The following is a 14,839-nucleotide window of genomic DNA, read 5'->3' as shown; positions in this document are numbered from 1 at the left end:
CTTGATTGCAAACATTAGTTTATGCATGTTTGGGCGAACGCTTCTCCAACAGTCATAAATGGGAATTATTCTGGTTTCTGATCAGGATTGGGATCAACATCAGTTCTGGAAAGCGGTGTGTTTCTTAGCGCGCAGGCATTTCTAAATGTGTGTGAGAAGGGGACACACAGAGAGAGCTATTACACACCAGAATGACAGAAAGGGGAAGAGGAGGAGAAGAAGGAGGAGGAGGAGGAGGGAGAGAGGTGCCATGTGCTTCCTGTCTACAAGCCATTCAGCTCCCCGAGCTCCGACAGGATGGAGGTCCTGTATCCTGCTGCTTCCTGCTCCAACACCCACTAAACTCCACTTTTTTTGGATCAAATATCTTATATTTTGACCCATTTATTTCGTTTTTTTACTCCACACACCTGGCTCGAGTGTGTCTCCTCAGCAGAAGATAGAGGTATGTTTATTTGAACTATAATTCCTCCTCAATTTGCATATAAGGTTTGTTTTTCATTTTTGCGTAAATTGTACGCAAATTTGATTTACTTCTATGATGCAAAAACGCATCTCCAAAAACGCAAAGCTTCAGAGCAAAGAATAATGTTACGTGGTTTTCAGGTAAATCAGCGGCCTCCAGTGAGGCGACTCGAAGAGTAAGTATGCGCAGGTGAACGTGAGATAGGCCAGCCTCAACGTAATTTCGAGCAACTGGCTGAAGCTAATCTGCGCAGCAGCTTTAATTATATATAGGGCTAGTCTTTTATTACAATGTAAGGACGCACGCTTGGATCTGTGTAATTACCAGGAAAGCAGCTTAGACTTGTTCTTTTCCTTCCCGCTAAGCGCATTGGCGCAGCTCAGGCGGCATTTTCCTGCTGTCCTTGTCCGCATGTAAGGATCTTACGCGAGTCTTAAGTAGTTGGCTCCAAAGTGCTGAGCCGATTTAAAGATAAGAGGAGCAGCGGACATCCACCTCCATGCAGGGAGCCGAGGAAAACCCAGCAGGAGAGGAGAGAACTGCTGGTTTCATTTTTCTATGATATGCTGGTCTAAAGCTGCAGATGTGAGATTATTTTTGAATGTATCTCTGTATTATTAACAACATAAATAATATGGTTCATCCCTAATGATTATCTAATAATAATTATGTAGGCAATATGTGTTCCTTTTTATAGCCTCAAACCAGATAAATATATATATATATATATATATATATATATATATATATATATATATATATATATATATATATATATATATATATATATATATATATATATATTATTTGTTACATTTTTAACATTTATTTAACAAGTTATTTAGTCAATAACATTTTTGTAGTTCTTGGAAGAAAGTAGGCCCCGCGCGTAAACTGATGCACTCTTTTATCCAGGCTTCCAGGGATGGAGTCGATGCCCGGACATCTTCGAGACGCTGGACGAGACGCCAGCTCCTCCCCGAGTTTAAAGCAGGACGCACAGGGTTTTTCCAGCCCCAGCTCCCTTAAACCAAACCAAGTGAGTGAGACCTCCCTGTACGGCGTGCCCATCGTTTCCCTGGTCATCGACGGTAAGGAGAGGCTGTGTCTGGCCCAGATTTCTAACACGCTGCTGAAAAACTACAGCTACAACGAGATCCACAACCGCCGCGTTGCCCTGGGCATCACCTGCGTGCAGTGCACCCCCGTCCAGCTGGAGCTCCTGCGGCGCGCGGGGGCCATGCCCATCTCATCCCGGCGCTGCGGCATGATCACCAAGCGAGAGGCCGAGAGACTCTGCAAGTCCTTCCTGGGAGCGCACAGCCCCCCGAAACTACCGGAAAATTTTGCATTTGATGTCTCTCACGAGTGCGCGTGGGGCTGCAGAGGAAGTTTCATTCCGGCCAGATACAACAGCTCCAGAGCGAAGTGCATCAAGTGCACCTTTTGCAGCATGTATTTCTCTCCAAATAAATTCATCTTTCATTCTCATCGCACTCCAGAGTCCAAGTATCTGCAACCGGACGCGGCCAACTTCAACTCATGGAGGCGTCACCTGAAACTGACGGAGAAAGTCCCATCCGAGGATATTAATCACGCGTGGGAGGATGTAAAGGCCATGTTCAATGGGGGCAGCAGAAAGAGGACTTTACCCATGAACGGGGGGTCGGGGATGTCCTCCCCTCTGAAGTCCCAGGCCTCTTCCAGCCTGGCGCAAAGCAGCTCTCCCGAGATCCCCCACAAAACTTTACGGGGCGACCAGGAGCAGGGGAGCAGCAACTTAAGTTTGGGGAGCGGCGCGCGGAGCTATCCAGTTATCCCAGTCCCGAGCAAAAGCTTTGGCATGCTCCAGAAAATCCCCCCTCCCCTGTTCCCCCACCATCCATATGGATTCCCCAGCTATGGGTTCTGTCAGAAAAAGAGCGACGGGGTGCCGGATGCGGCCAAAACCAGCGTCCCCAGCGTCTTCTGGCCGGGCGCGAAGGACACCCTTTACCCAGCTTTTCCCATGTTCTGGCCCGCTGCAGGCGGCCTCCCCATGCCGCCCTACCCGGGCTCTCCTCCCAAACCTCACCTGGAGCTGCCAGGCGTCCGGCAGGGCGAGCTGGACCCGTCAGACCAAAGTAGCGCAAACACACCCAAAGACCTGAACCAGCACCCTCTCCATCATCAGCGGGACGGGGAGGAGCGCAGTCCCGGTTCCTCTTCCGCCAGGAATGAAGAGGGCAGGTCCGGGGACGAGGCCTCCCAGCGGAAAATCAGCTACATCTCTGCGTTCAGGCCCGTCGTCAAGGACGTGGAGACAATCGCCAAACTCTACGGCAGCCGGGACGGCTACGGCGCGCGTCCCGGCTACTTGTCCTCGGACTGCATCAGCGAGAGCTCCAGCTACAGATCGATATCTCCGGACAGGGACAGCGTGGTGGACGACGACGACGAGGCGGACGTGGACGTGGAGTCCAACCGCAGTCCGGACGATGAAGATCCGATCCAGATCTCGCCCGGCGTGGAGCCCCGTGACTCCCCCGCGGCAGACCGGATCTCCTACAGCGCGGAGGAGAGTTATGAGCCGCCAGATGCTCCGAGCCCGGGGGCAGCCGCAGCATCACCGGAGGACCCTGTTCCCACCAGGTCACCAGACGGGAACAGACAGGCGCGCAACGGCTCCCCACCTCATGAAGTAAGCTAAATAAATGCACTTTAATGACCCCCGCGGGGGGAGGAGGCCTTTGTGGCTGTTATTAGTAAATATGACAAAGGTTCATGAGATTATCAAAAATGTAGGAAAATGTATTTTATGTTTTTAAATTCCCTAAACAGGACTGGTTTTCATTTTTTTCATTTAAAACTGCACCTGCGCTAATTGAAATAAACATATTCTGGCTGCTTATTTCGTCCAAAACCTTTTCTTTTTTCAACATTTTATGCCGAATTTTCTACAATAAACTTCAGGGACCCTTATTTTGTTCGTTTCTAAGGTAAAATGGGCTCAATTATGTGAAGAACTCCCTGCAAATGGCATTTAATTGGCCTCTCTCATTGAAGCCGCGCGTCTGCTTCCCTTTGCAGGTGAATAAAAAGGACAGTCACGTGATTTCTTCTTATGGGTCCAAACAATCAAACAGCCCCCGCAGACCCAGCGGTAATTACTGACCCGATTTATGGAGCAGTTTATAAAACAAGTGCGTCTCTGAAGTGCAACATTTTATTTGGGTTTGTTTGCCTCCTCTCTGTGTTTAGCTGTTCATCTTCACATATCTGAATTCCAAAATCAGCGCAACGCAGCCTCCATTCAGGAGCCAAAGGACAGACAAGGTCACTTTTTTATTTTATATTTTGTTCAGTTTAATTTTCGACGTATTTTTACATATTGGAACACCTTAAAACTTGTAGTTTTATATGATTTTTGTGCAGGAGGAGCTTTGCGCATCGATATCAGCGTGCGTGAAAGAGATTTGGAGAGCATGGCGAAAGGTAACCTTTCATTTTCCGTCTAAAAGAAGAGAAAATGTGTATTTGGATTCATCTAAAAATGATCTAATATTTGGTATTTCATCATTTTGACAAACATCTACAATTAAAACCTCAAATCCAGAGTTTTATCCCAAATTATCCCCAAATTATTTTAAATGCCTTTAAGGGGTTGCTCATTTTAAATGCGTAAAAATCCACGCACATGTCTGAAATGGAGCTTGAACGGCCTCCTAAACATGACGTGCCAAAACTCTCCAATTTACATTTTATAGGCCTACAGTCTTCCCATAGTTGTTAACCACTTAATCACGAGATGTGGGAGTTTTGACTTATTATTGTAAAGGGAAATCGTTTAGAGGCTATTAATATTTTAACGAACAGAGCCATAACCCCGAGGCACGGCAGCTAATTATTTTACAACGCTTGGAAAAACCCTGGGACTCCATTATTGTCGTCTCCACCTCCAGGCGATGCATGGCAATTACTGTGGCAGCCAGGGAAAGGAAAGCAGTGAAATGGCTGTTTTCATGCATGTAAAAGCACCTGAAGTGGCTTTTCTCAGCACACACATATTTTCTTTTCTTTTTTGAGAAATGAAAATTATTAAAATGCTGGCAAAGTGTGTTTTTCTTTCGAATAAACAGACTCCTTTGTGTCTGCAGAGGAGCTGCAGAAGCAGCTGGTGGAGCAGGTGGAGCTCAGGAAGAAGTTGGAGAGGGAATTTCAGCATTTAAAAGGTATGGGAAAAAGTGAGTGAAGGTTTATTTTGTCTCTTTAATTAATAAAAGAAAGGGCTTTAAGACTGCGTCTGACTCGGGCCTTTGTGCTGTTCAGATAATTTTCAGGATCAAATGAAGCGTGAGCTGTCCTACAGAGAGGAGATGGTCCAGCAGCTGCAGATTGTTCGAGGTTGGTATCGCTCTGTCTCTGTATGCAGATCAATGCTGTTTGGTTTGTTAGAGAGGGAAAGAATAGGAAGAAACAACAATCAGCCTAAAAAAACAAGAGAAAGGAAAAGTGACCCTGGCATGTCGATGTTGGTCACTTCAGTCTTTTCACAGCAAAAATCCACATTTGCAGTTTTATTAGATCAGCAAATATCAAAAGATATAAGTGAAACTACATTGTTTTTGTTAGCAAAGGTTCTTTGCTCCTAAATCATGCTCTGGAAAATTGAATGGACAGACCATTATGTAGTGTTGGATCAGTTACATGTAGACATCAACTAATGCGACCCGCTAAAGGATTGGTTTACTGTTACAGTTGTTTAAATACAGGGTTCAAGTACACAGAGGGGTCACTCTAAATACCATGGGGGCAGCCAACACGCATTACACTTTTCATCTGTTGGGTTTTGCTTTTTTATGTCTTTTGATATATTTCCTGTCATGGTTTTCAGGCGAGACAGACCCAGACGCTGGAACTCAGAATGATCAGACAGGTAAGTGACTTGGTAAGTGAGTTTTAATCACAGGAGGGGTTGATGAGAGTAATCCATTGACAGGAGGGAATCCAGACGTGGCTCGTGGCGAGGCTGGAGGGATCACTGCGGCTGGAGTGCTCTGAGCTCGGTTCAGGACGGCAGGTGAGTGACGGCAGACTTCCACACAGGTGACCTTCGTTGGGTAAATCCTGAGACAGAGAGGCAGAACATGAAAGCAAGGCAGGACAAAGACATGGGACTTGAGCAGGCTGACCAGGCGTAGTCACCGTTAGGAGTTAACGAACTGGCGTCGATGAATGGGCTGGATCTCCTTAAGTGTAGGCAGGTTGATGAGATGAAGTGGTCACAGCTGGTGGAAGTCAGGAGCAGAGCTGAGGGGGCGGGGCTGACCGAGGCACCGTGACAGTACCCCCCCCCTAACGACCGCCTCTGGGCGGTCGAGGCCGACGGTCCGGGTGGGCGCGGTAGAAATCGGAAATGAGGGAATGGTCCAAAATGAGGGAACGGGAGATCCAAGACCGTTCCTCAGGACCATAACCCTCCCAATCCACCAAGAACTGATAGCCGCGCCCCCGGCGCCGGACGTCCAAAACGCGGCTGACGGTATACGCCGGAGCGTCGTCGATGAGCCGGGCGGGTGGAGGGGAAGCGGAAGGCGGGCACAAATCACTGTCCACAACAGGCTTGATCTGGGAAACGTGAAAGGATGGATGAACCTTGAGAGCTGCCGGAAGATGAAGACGGACACATGAGGGATTGATGATGCGATCAATGGTGAATGGTCCAATGTAACGGGGAGCCAGCTTGCGTGACGTGGCCTGGATCGGGATGTTTTTAGACGACAACCATACTCTCTGGCCTGGTTGGTAAGCGGGACCAGCCACCCTGTGGCGGTTGGCAGTACGGCAGTTATTGTCCTTGGAGCGACGGAGAGCCTCTTGGGTTTGGCGCCATATGCGCTGGCAACGTTGGAGGTGGTCTTGAACAGATGGCACGGTGAGGTCTAATTCATGGGATGGAAACAGAGGAGGCAGATAACCAAGTGACGCTTCAAAGGGGGACACACCTGTGGCAGAGGAAGGATGCGTGTTGTGGGCGTACTCGATCCAGACCAAGTATTTAGACCAGTCAGACGTGTTCTGGGCGGCTAGGCAGCGGAGGGCAGCTTCCAGCTCCTGATTGGCCCGTTCTGCTTGACCGTTCGATTGGGGATGGTACCCAGATGTTAGGCTGACGGTGGCACCTAGGGCAGAACAAAAAGCCTTCCAGACATGTGAGATAAATTGGGGTCCGCGGTCGGACACAATGTCAGCTGGGATGCCGTGATGTCTGAAGACGTGATTTACCAGAACCTCTGCTGTTTCAGAAGCTGTGGGCAACTGAGGGAGAGGTATGAAATGGACAAACTTGGAGAATCGGTCAATTACGGTGAGGATGATAGAGTTACCCTGAGACATGGGAAGGCCCGTGACGAAATCGATGGAGATATGAGACCAGGGACGGTTAGGCGTGGGAAGAGGCTGCAATAACCCCGCAGGTGGAGAGTTAGAGGTTTTGGAGCGTGCGCAGGTGGTACAGGCGGCGATGTACCCTCTGACGTCCTTGTTCATGGAGGGCCAGAAAAAGCGTCTCCGTATAAGATTGAGAGTACGGGTGACTCCTCCATGACAGGCGATGCGAGAGGTATGAGCCCAGGTGATTACTGCAGATCTGACAGATGTGGGGACATAAAGAGTGCCGTTAGGAGGAGTGGCGTGATCAGGTTCCTCACCTTGCGCCTGAATAACTCTGGTTTCGATGTCCCAGGTCAGATTGCCAATGATGCAGGTATCAGGGAGAATGCTGGTGGTCGTCTTGGACTGTTCAGGGTCACAGAATTGGCGTGAGAGGGCGTCCGGTTTGATATTTCTGCTGCCGGGTCTGTAAGTGATGGAGAAATTAAACCGGTCAAAAAACAAACACCAGCGGGCTTGGCGGGAGTTGAGTCGTTTGGCAGAGCGCAGGTATTCCAGATTTTTATGGTCAGTCCAGACTATGAAAGGTTGAGCCGCTCCCTCCAGCCAATGACGCCACTCCTCGAGAGCCAGCTTTATTGCCAGGAGCTCCCGATTGCCCACATCATAGTTGCATTCTGCGGGTGATAATTTCTTTGAAAAAAAAGCACAAGGTTTAAGCTTTCCTGATGACTCCTCTCGTTGGGACAAAACGGCCCCTACACCGGAGTCGGAGGCGTCAACCTCCACCACAAATTGCCTGGAAACGTCCGGTTGAATGAGGATTGGGGCTGAGACAAACAGTTTCTTCAGGGTGCTGAAAGCAGCTTGAGCCGTGGTATCCCAGAGAAACGGTTTTGAAGTTGATGTGAGACGAGTGAGGGGCGCAGCAATTGAACTGTAATTCCTAATAAATCGACGGTAGAAATTGGCGAAGCCAAGGAATTGCTGGAGCTTTTTGCGTGAAGAGGGAGGTTCCCATTGGGAAACGGCAGTTATCTTGGCAGGGTCTGGACGAATACTGCCAGCTTCAAAAATGTACCCGAGGAAAGGAATGCTGGTAGAGTGGAACTGGCATTTTTCGGCCTTTACGAATAGCTGATTTTCGGCTAACCTCTGAAGGACTAGACGCACATGGTTCTGATGGTTCTTGGGATCTTTGGAGTAAATCAAGATGTCATCCAGGTACACGAATACAAACTGATTCAAAAAATCTCTGAGTACGTCGTTGACCAAGCGTTGAAAGGTGGCGGGTGCGTTGGTTAGACCAAACGGCATAACCTGATATTCGAAGTGTCCTAACGGAGTGTTAAACGCGGTTTTCCATTCATCTCCTTCTCTCATTCGCACGAGGTGGTAGGCATTACGAAGGTCGAGTTTTGAGAATATGCGTGCTTCCTGAATGGAATCAAAAACCGAGCTGATGAGAGGGAGAGAATATTTATCTTTAATTGTTATCTGGTTCAGTTCACGGAAATCTATACAGGGTCTGAGTGATTTGTCTTTCTTCTCGACGAAGAAAAACCCGGCCCCGGCTGGGGAAGAGGAAGGACGAATGTGACCCCGAGCTAGGGCTTCCTGAATGTAAAGCTCCATAGCTTTCTTTTCGGGGCCCGAAAGGTTAAACAATCTTCCCTTGGGAAGGGTGGCGCCCTCGAGAAGATTGATGGCACAATCATAAGGTCTGTGAGGTGGTAAGGAGGAAGCCTTCGATTTACTGAACACGAGTTTTAAATCATGGTAACAATCCGGAATATTAGAAAGATCAATATTTTCGGGTTCACAGCTCAAGGGCGTGGAAACGGAGGATAACGCAGATTGGAGACAGTGACCCATGCAAAAGTCACTCCACCCCATGATATTACCACGGCTCCAATCAAGATGGGGATTATGGAGTCTAAGCCACGAGAACCCCAAAACGACAGGAGTCTGGGGTGTGCGAGTGACAAAAAACTGAATGAACTCGCGGTGGTTCCCGGAGGTAACAAGCAAAACAGGTTTGGTACGGTGTGAAATAACGGACAAATGCTGTCCCCCTAAACCAGCAGCATGGACAGGAGATGGGAGTTGTTCGGTGGGTAAAGTTAAACGATCAACGATACTCTGATCGATTAGACTCTGTTCAGCGCCAGAGTCGACCAGCGCCTGAAAGTCCAAAATTCTGGATTGATGACATAACTTGACCGGGACAAACAAAAAATCCTTAAGCGAAGCGGAACGGTCCCCCCGCAGCCGGTCTCTTAGCGGAGGGGTTCTGGAGTCTAAACGACGGGAGCATCGGTTAATCTGATGGTCTGTTTCACCACAATAGAAACACGCACCTTCGTTGCGACGTCTTAGCCGCTCCTCGGCTGTGATTTTTGAATGCCCGATACGCATAGGTTCTTCTGGGATAGTGCGAGGAGTCTCTGACCGGAGAACGGGTTTACAGTCCATGGAAGTGACGAGGGGTGTTAGCGTAGTAGCCTTCTTGGCAGCCTGGCTCCGACTCACATTACGTTCCTGTAGCCTGATATCGGAACGTAAGGCGGCAGCAGCTAATTCCTCAAAAGTGTTAGCTTCCGGCTGGGTACAAAGATGATCTTTGATGGCTTCATTGAGGGACTGGTAAAAAACCCCTCGGAGCGCTGGGTCAGACCACCCAGCCTCCACAGCCAGGATGCGGAAGTCAATGATATGCTCGCTAACGGAGCGGTTACGTTGTCGGAGTGTAAGAAGTTTGCGTGCTGCTTCGTCTTGCTTACGGGGCTGATCAAACACCAATTTGAATTCATCTATGAATCGTTCAAAAGGTAGGTGGGATATAGGATTGGCGGATAGGAAAGCCTGAGCCCATTGTAGCGCTTTACTGCGAAGTGAATTGATGATTAGCGTGATCTTACTGTGATCGGGAAGGTAGTATCGTGGTGCTTGCTGAAAAAGTAACTGGCATTGAAGGAGAAACCCTCCGCAGGCTTCCGTGTCGCCGTGGAAAGGTTCCGGTTGGAGACGGAAGTTCTCAGGTGTCATGACGGCAGCGGAAGAAAGGTTGTTGCCGGATGTTGCGGCCGGAACTGTAGGAGCAGGAATGGAAGCTTGACTGGTGATTTCTGATAATGTTTGCGACATACCATACAGACGCCGAAAAAGGTCTTGTTGAGCCGAAGCGATTTGGGATAGAGCGTCAGCTTGGCGTCCCAGGAAGATTCCTTGTTGGCTCACGGCGTGGCGCAGATCATCTGAGTCAGCTGGGTCTGGATTTGGGCCAGTTCGTTCTGTCATGGTTTTCAGGCGAGACAGACCCAGACGCTGGAACTCAGAATGATCAGACAGGTAAGTGACTTGGTAAGTGAGTTTTAATCACAGGAGGGGTTGATGAGAGTAATCCATTGACAGGAGGGAATCCAGACGTGGCTCGTGGCGAGGCTGGAGGGATCACTGCGGCTGGAGTGCTCTGAGCTCGGTTCAGGACGGCAGGTGAGTGACGGCAGACTTCCACACAGGTGACCTTCGTTGGGTAAATCCTGAGACAGAGAGGCAGAACATGAAAGCAAGGCAGGACAAAGACATGGGACTTGAGCAGGCTGACCAGGCGTAGTCACCGTTAGGAGTTAACGAACTGGCGTCGATGAATGGGCTGGATCTCCTTAAGTGTAGGCAGGTTGATGAGATGAAGTGGTCACAGCTGGTGGAAGTCAGGAGCAGAGCTGAGGGGGCGGGGCTGACCGAGGCACCGTGACATTTCCTTTTTTGATGCAAACTCTTTTTGCTGATAGTGACCCATAAAGATGATTTTTCAACACAGCAGAAACTAAAAGATCATTTCCTCTGATCCCTTAGAGAACATGAATGCATGCGGTGAGATAATTCTTTTTAACTCCTTGATGCGTCAAACCGCTTTGGCTCTAAAATTACATAAATTTAGCTTCTACTCACAAGCAAAAAACACAAGTGATTTTCTTTTCCATAGCTGTAAATAATTTCAGGTTTTCAAAAGGTTTAAAAAACAAACAAAATCCAAGTGCTTTTGTTTAATCATGTCCGGTGGTCGCTACATTTCTTAGGTGAGAAACCAGCAAATTGAGGTGTTTCTCACACATGAACATTCAAAGCAACAGTATTTGCTCCTGTGGGGCATTTTCAGTGCAAATGATGGGAAAAGACAGAGCCCTTGTGAGTGGAAAACACTAAACTGGTTACTCAGTCTGGTAGATTTGTGGTTTCTAACGCCAAATATGTGCTTCTGTCTAAGGGTCAAAACAGATTATTTAAAGACTTAAGCATCATTGGAAATATCAAATAAATATTTAAAGAACATAAATGTCCCGCTTCTTTCCTTTTTATGCCTCAGGATTTCCTATTGGACTGTTCTCTTTGTGTTTTTTTTTAATGTGATGCCGTGGGTTGTATTTTCTTTGCTGTAATGGCACTGATTACAGAAGGAGCTCTCATAGCACTGATTTTTAGGAGCACATCAGCTTTTGCATTAAGATTTTTAAATAACAAATAAGTCTTATTTGTACGCTAAAATATAACTAGAAAATAGACGTCTGTCTGGTTGCAGGTTTCTACAAAACCAAAGGTAAAAAATGTAAGTGGTGGAATTGTTTGAATCAGTCTTCAACACAAACTTAAATGTCTGTTTCAGGTCAAACGAGTCATAAATGGGCACTTTATTTAAAGCTAAGATAAGGTAAATCTTTACACCTGTTTTGTACAAACGAAGTAAATAGATGATTTATCCATTTTAGACTTAACTAACCCATCAGGAGGAAATTCTGAATGATTTCTTTCTATTTTCAAGTGGGCAGTAAAATAAAAGAGTTAAAGGAACATTTTGTTGTGCTTTCAAACAATTAGTCTGCTTTGGTTTGTTTAGTTGGTCGATCAACAGCCTCAGGAAAAACATGATAAAACAGCAACTCCTTCAGTAAAAAAATAAGGTGCATGTCAGCCAAATGTGTGAGATGGGTAAAAAAAAATGGTCAACAGGGACATTTTTTTTACACACATTGTCCACAATTTGTCAAATATAATCTCAAGAATTCTACATTTTCTGTAAAATGGATTCAAGTTAATGATATCAGTTTTCTAGATCTGTTTAAAAGTGCACAAATTAAACAAACAATTTCCTGTAAGCTGCTTTTGCCTTTAAGAAGCAAATAAACACATTTTCTGCTTATGTGATGATGACCTCGAATGAGTCATCACAAGTTAGGTATTAAAGAACAGCCAGAATAAGTTACAGAGCAACAGCTTATTTTATTTTAAGGTTTTAGACCCAATATTTTCAAATAACTTGCACAAATTCAACATAAAAACATTATGTTCAGTCATTTCTAAGACTCATATAGAATACCTTTTTTAACCTTGGTGAAGGCCCGTAGCACTTTGTTGCCATATTCACCCACTCACACACACAAACACATGCATTTACACACACATTGACGGTGGCTCTGCTGCAACTTGAAACCGCCAGGAGCAATGTGGGGTTCAGTGTCTTGCTCAAGGACACTTCAACTTATTGCCAGGCGAGGCAGGAAACAAACCTGGAACCTTTCATTCAGAGGTTGACCGCTGCCTATGAACACAGTTGCAGGAATGTCTTTTTACCTCAACTGTTTTGGGTTGTGACATAAAGAACTCTAAGCTTTGAACATATTTGTGTGAATATATAAAAGGATTTTGACTTATGTGCCATTTTCAGGCTTTCACAAATGATGTGCTCAATTTTGAGGTTAAACATTTGATTAGTTCATCTGTAATTAGAGTATGCCTCGTCTGCATGTTGTAACTGTTGGACTTGCTCCTTCCCAGAAGCTCACGACGCCCTTCACCATTTTTCCTGCAAGATGCTCACCCCTCGTCAGTGCACCGGAGCCTGCAGCTTCAAATCCCCGCTGCTGCCTCCATAACCCGACCCCAGCACAGCCAAAAAAAAAATAAGAAAGAGAAAAAGAAAAACCCTCTGCCTGTAACACGAGGACTACCTGCCCTGCTGTAGATACACTGCTGGTTCTGGCGCTCATTTCGACACCTGCAGGAGGAGGTTTTTGCCGCGGCGACTCCGTAAAAGAAGCCACTGGTTTGGTTCCAGAAGTCTGGACTCACCTGGGCCTCACGCTGCAGCTCAACATGTGCAGCTGCAAAGCCCAAACTCTCTAAAGTCTCAGTGAATCAAAGCTGACAGCTCCTACGCAATTCTCATCAGTGGAAAAAAAAAAAGCAACACTATGAGCATAAATTGTTATATACATATATATTATGTGACAATGTGCAATGGCTTGTATAATTGTGATATATGAACTAAGAATTTCCCATTATTTAGATTGTGTTGCTTGTTTGAATATGTGTTTCACATTTTACATGCTATTTCTGTTTCTTTTAATTTATTCTTTAGATTGTTTGTAACACCGTGTATCTTGTTAAGCACTTTAAATTGGCGGCGTTTCTGAGCTGGATCATTGAATCCAAATTGTTTTATCGGATAAAAACACTTTGTGTTTTCAAATAAAGCACATTGCCTTTGGATGAGCACTTCCCACAGCAGCAAAAACTTTGGGTGACAGTTTCTTTCCACAGTTATCAGCAGATGTTGAAGCCCATCATTTTCTGTGTTATGCAGTTTTTTTCTATCACTGATCCAAAAACTTTTCTGTCATCTGATGGTGGCTTTAGCAAGAACAAAAAACTTTTTTTGTGCACAGCCACACTCATTTTGTCATGGTTTGTAGTTTCAAAAACTCACACCTGAAGAGCAACTCTTGTTTTTGGAAGCAAATCCCCCTTATTTTTATTTATTTATTTATTTATTTTCCCCATTCCTGTAAGTACTCATGTCAAAATGAATAAAAATGAGCACCAATTTCTGCTTTTGAATCCTGGCCTGTCTCTGCGTGAGGCCGACACCCTCCGGCCTCCGTGTGCATCATCTCCAGCAGATCAGATTCCCTCCTGTTGTGCTTGACTTCAACATGATCTCTTTCATATGCAACCACTCTGGTACGTGGCATGTCAGCTTATAATGTTTGACGTGGAGTCAGGGGAGCGGCCTGATCCAATAGTGAAATCTAATTCTTCTGATGGGACGTCTAATAGATATTGATTACACGGCTGGCGCTCCCTGGATGCCCCATCCTGAGACAGATACTTCCATAATGTCACTGAGGCACAGTGAATGTTAATTTTCAGTGAAGGTAACTGCCCTCTGTGGCAATAGTCTGTCCCTCTGAATACTAACAAGATCCAAACACTGAACTCAACAGTGGAAACGATGCGCTAGTTTCGTGATTTTATATGTCACAAAACCTGATAACAATTTTGCATTTTTTCCGTTATTGTATTTTTTGGTGAGTTGCATTTCTTTTCAACTCACCTGCAGGTTGTACATGAGTGGTGCGTGTGTGAGTCATCCCTCTGTGAGGGTTGTGTGTCTCTGTGGGACCTGTGACCTTCATCGTGGAGGAGCCTAAGTTTCAAACTTCTTCATCAAATCTGAACACAAATGAGAGCAAATATGAAGAAAAATTACATTTATTTTTCTTTAAACTGACTGAAAAGAAAATGTATTGAAAGTGTATAAAAATATACAATCAACATGCAGAAAACAGGAATATAAAGTGAACAGAAATAATGGAAATTTTTCAATTTCACATAAGTAAACGACTATCAAGACTATTTTTACCTTTGAGAGCGCCTAATATTATTAACGCCTTAACACCTATTGATGCCAATATGCATAAAATCAATTCAGGGCTGCACGGTGGCACAGTGTTAGGGTTCGAATCCCAGCTGGGACCTTTCTGTGTGAAGGTTGCATGTTCTCCCCTTGCATGCTTAACTTTTCTCCAGGCTCTCCGCCCCCCCCCCCCAGTTCAAAAACATGTTTCATAGGTTAACTGGTTACTCTAGGTGTGCATGTGTAGCCCTGCAACAGACTGGTGACCTGTCCAGGGTGGACACTCAACAGAACCTAGGCCAGGC

General features: G+C 46.1%; 1 protein-coding gene and 1 long non-coding RNA gene across 5 annotated transcripts; one reads left to right on the top strand and one right to left on the bottom strand.

The window, feature by feature from the left end:
- The first annotated feature begins 255 nt into the window (after positions 1 to 255).
- Positions 256 to 13,735, top strand: LOC101169674 (SKI family transcriptional corepressor 1 homolog-B-like). 4 transcript variants are annotated; one of them, XM_023953070.1, is made up of 8 exons: positions 256 to 445; positions 1,382 to 3,146; positions 3,536 to 3,608; positions 3,707 to 3,781; positions 3,881 to 3,940; positions 4,603 to 4,677; positions 4,775 to 4,849; positions 12,677 to 13,735. In XM_023953070.1, exons 2-8 carry the CDS (start codon positions 1,392 to 1,394, stop codon positions 12,769 to 12,771), a joined length of 2,208 nt encoding a protein of 735 aa, XP_023808838.1. In that variant the 5' UTR covers positions 256 to 445; positions 1,382 to 1,391; the 3' UTR covers positions 12,772 to 13,735. The 4 variants fall into 4 exon arrangements, with proteins under 4 accessions (XP_023808838.1, XP_023808834.1, XP_023808833.1 ...); XM_023953066.1 differs by having other exon boundaries at positions 12,674 to 13,735; XM_023953065.1 differs by having other exon boundaries at positions 4,603 to 4,689.
- Positions 10,195 to 10,509, bottom strand: LOC110017232. Its single transcript, XR_002292559.1, has 2 exons — positions 10,459 to 10,509; positions 10,195 to 10,380 (listed from the first exon to the last, which is right to left on the bottom strand). It is a non-coding gene; the product is annotated as an uncharacterized LOC110017232 (long non-coding RNA).
- Positions 13,736 to 14,839: the final 1,104 nt, after the last annotated feature.

Source organism: Oryzias latipes, chromosome 3, assembly GCF_002234675.1.
Source record: "Oryzias latipes chromosome 3, ASM223467v1".
NCBI classification, from domain to species: domain Eukaryota; kingdom Metazoa; phylum Chordata; class Actinopteri; order Beloniformes; family Adrianichthyidae; genus Oryzias; species Oryzias latipes.
Note: the sequence above shows the minus strand (reverse complement) of the source record. Positions and strands in the feature narration are given on the sequence as shown.

Excerpts from the sequence above, each read along its gene's own strand:
- LOC101169674 (XM_011488169.2), top strand. The coding sequence starts at position 1,392 with ATGGAGTCGATGCCCGGACATCTTCGAGACGCTGGACGAGACGCCAGC. Across the intron at positions 3,609-3,706 it reads CAGCCCCCGCAGACCCAGCG|CTGTTCATCTTCACATATCT; the intron begins GTAATTACTGAC and ends CTCTGTGTTTAG. Across the intron at positions 3,941-4,602 it reads TTTGGAGAGCATGGCGAAAG|AGGAGCTGCAGAAGCAGCTG; the intron begins GTAACCTTTCAT and ends TTGTGTCTGCAG.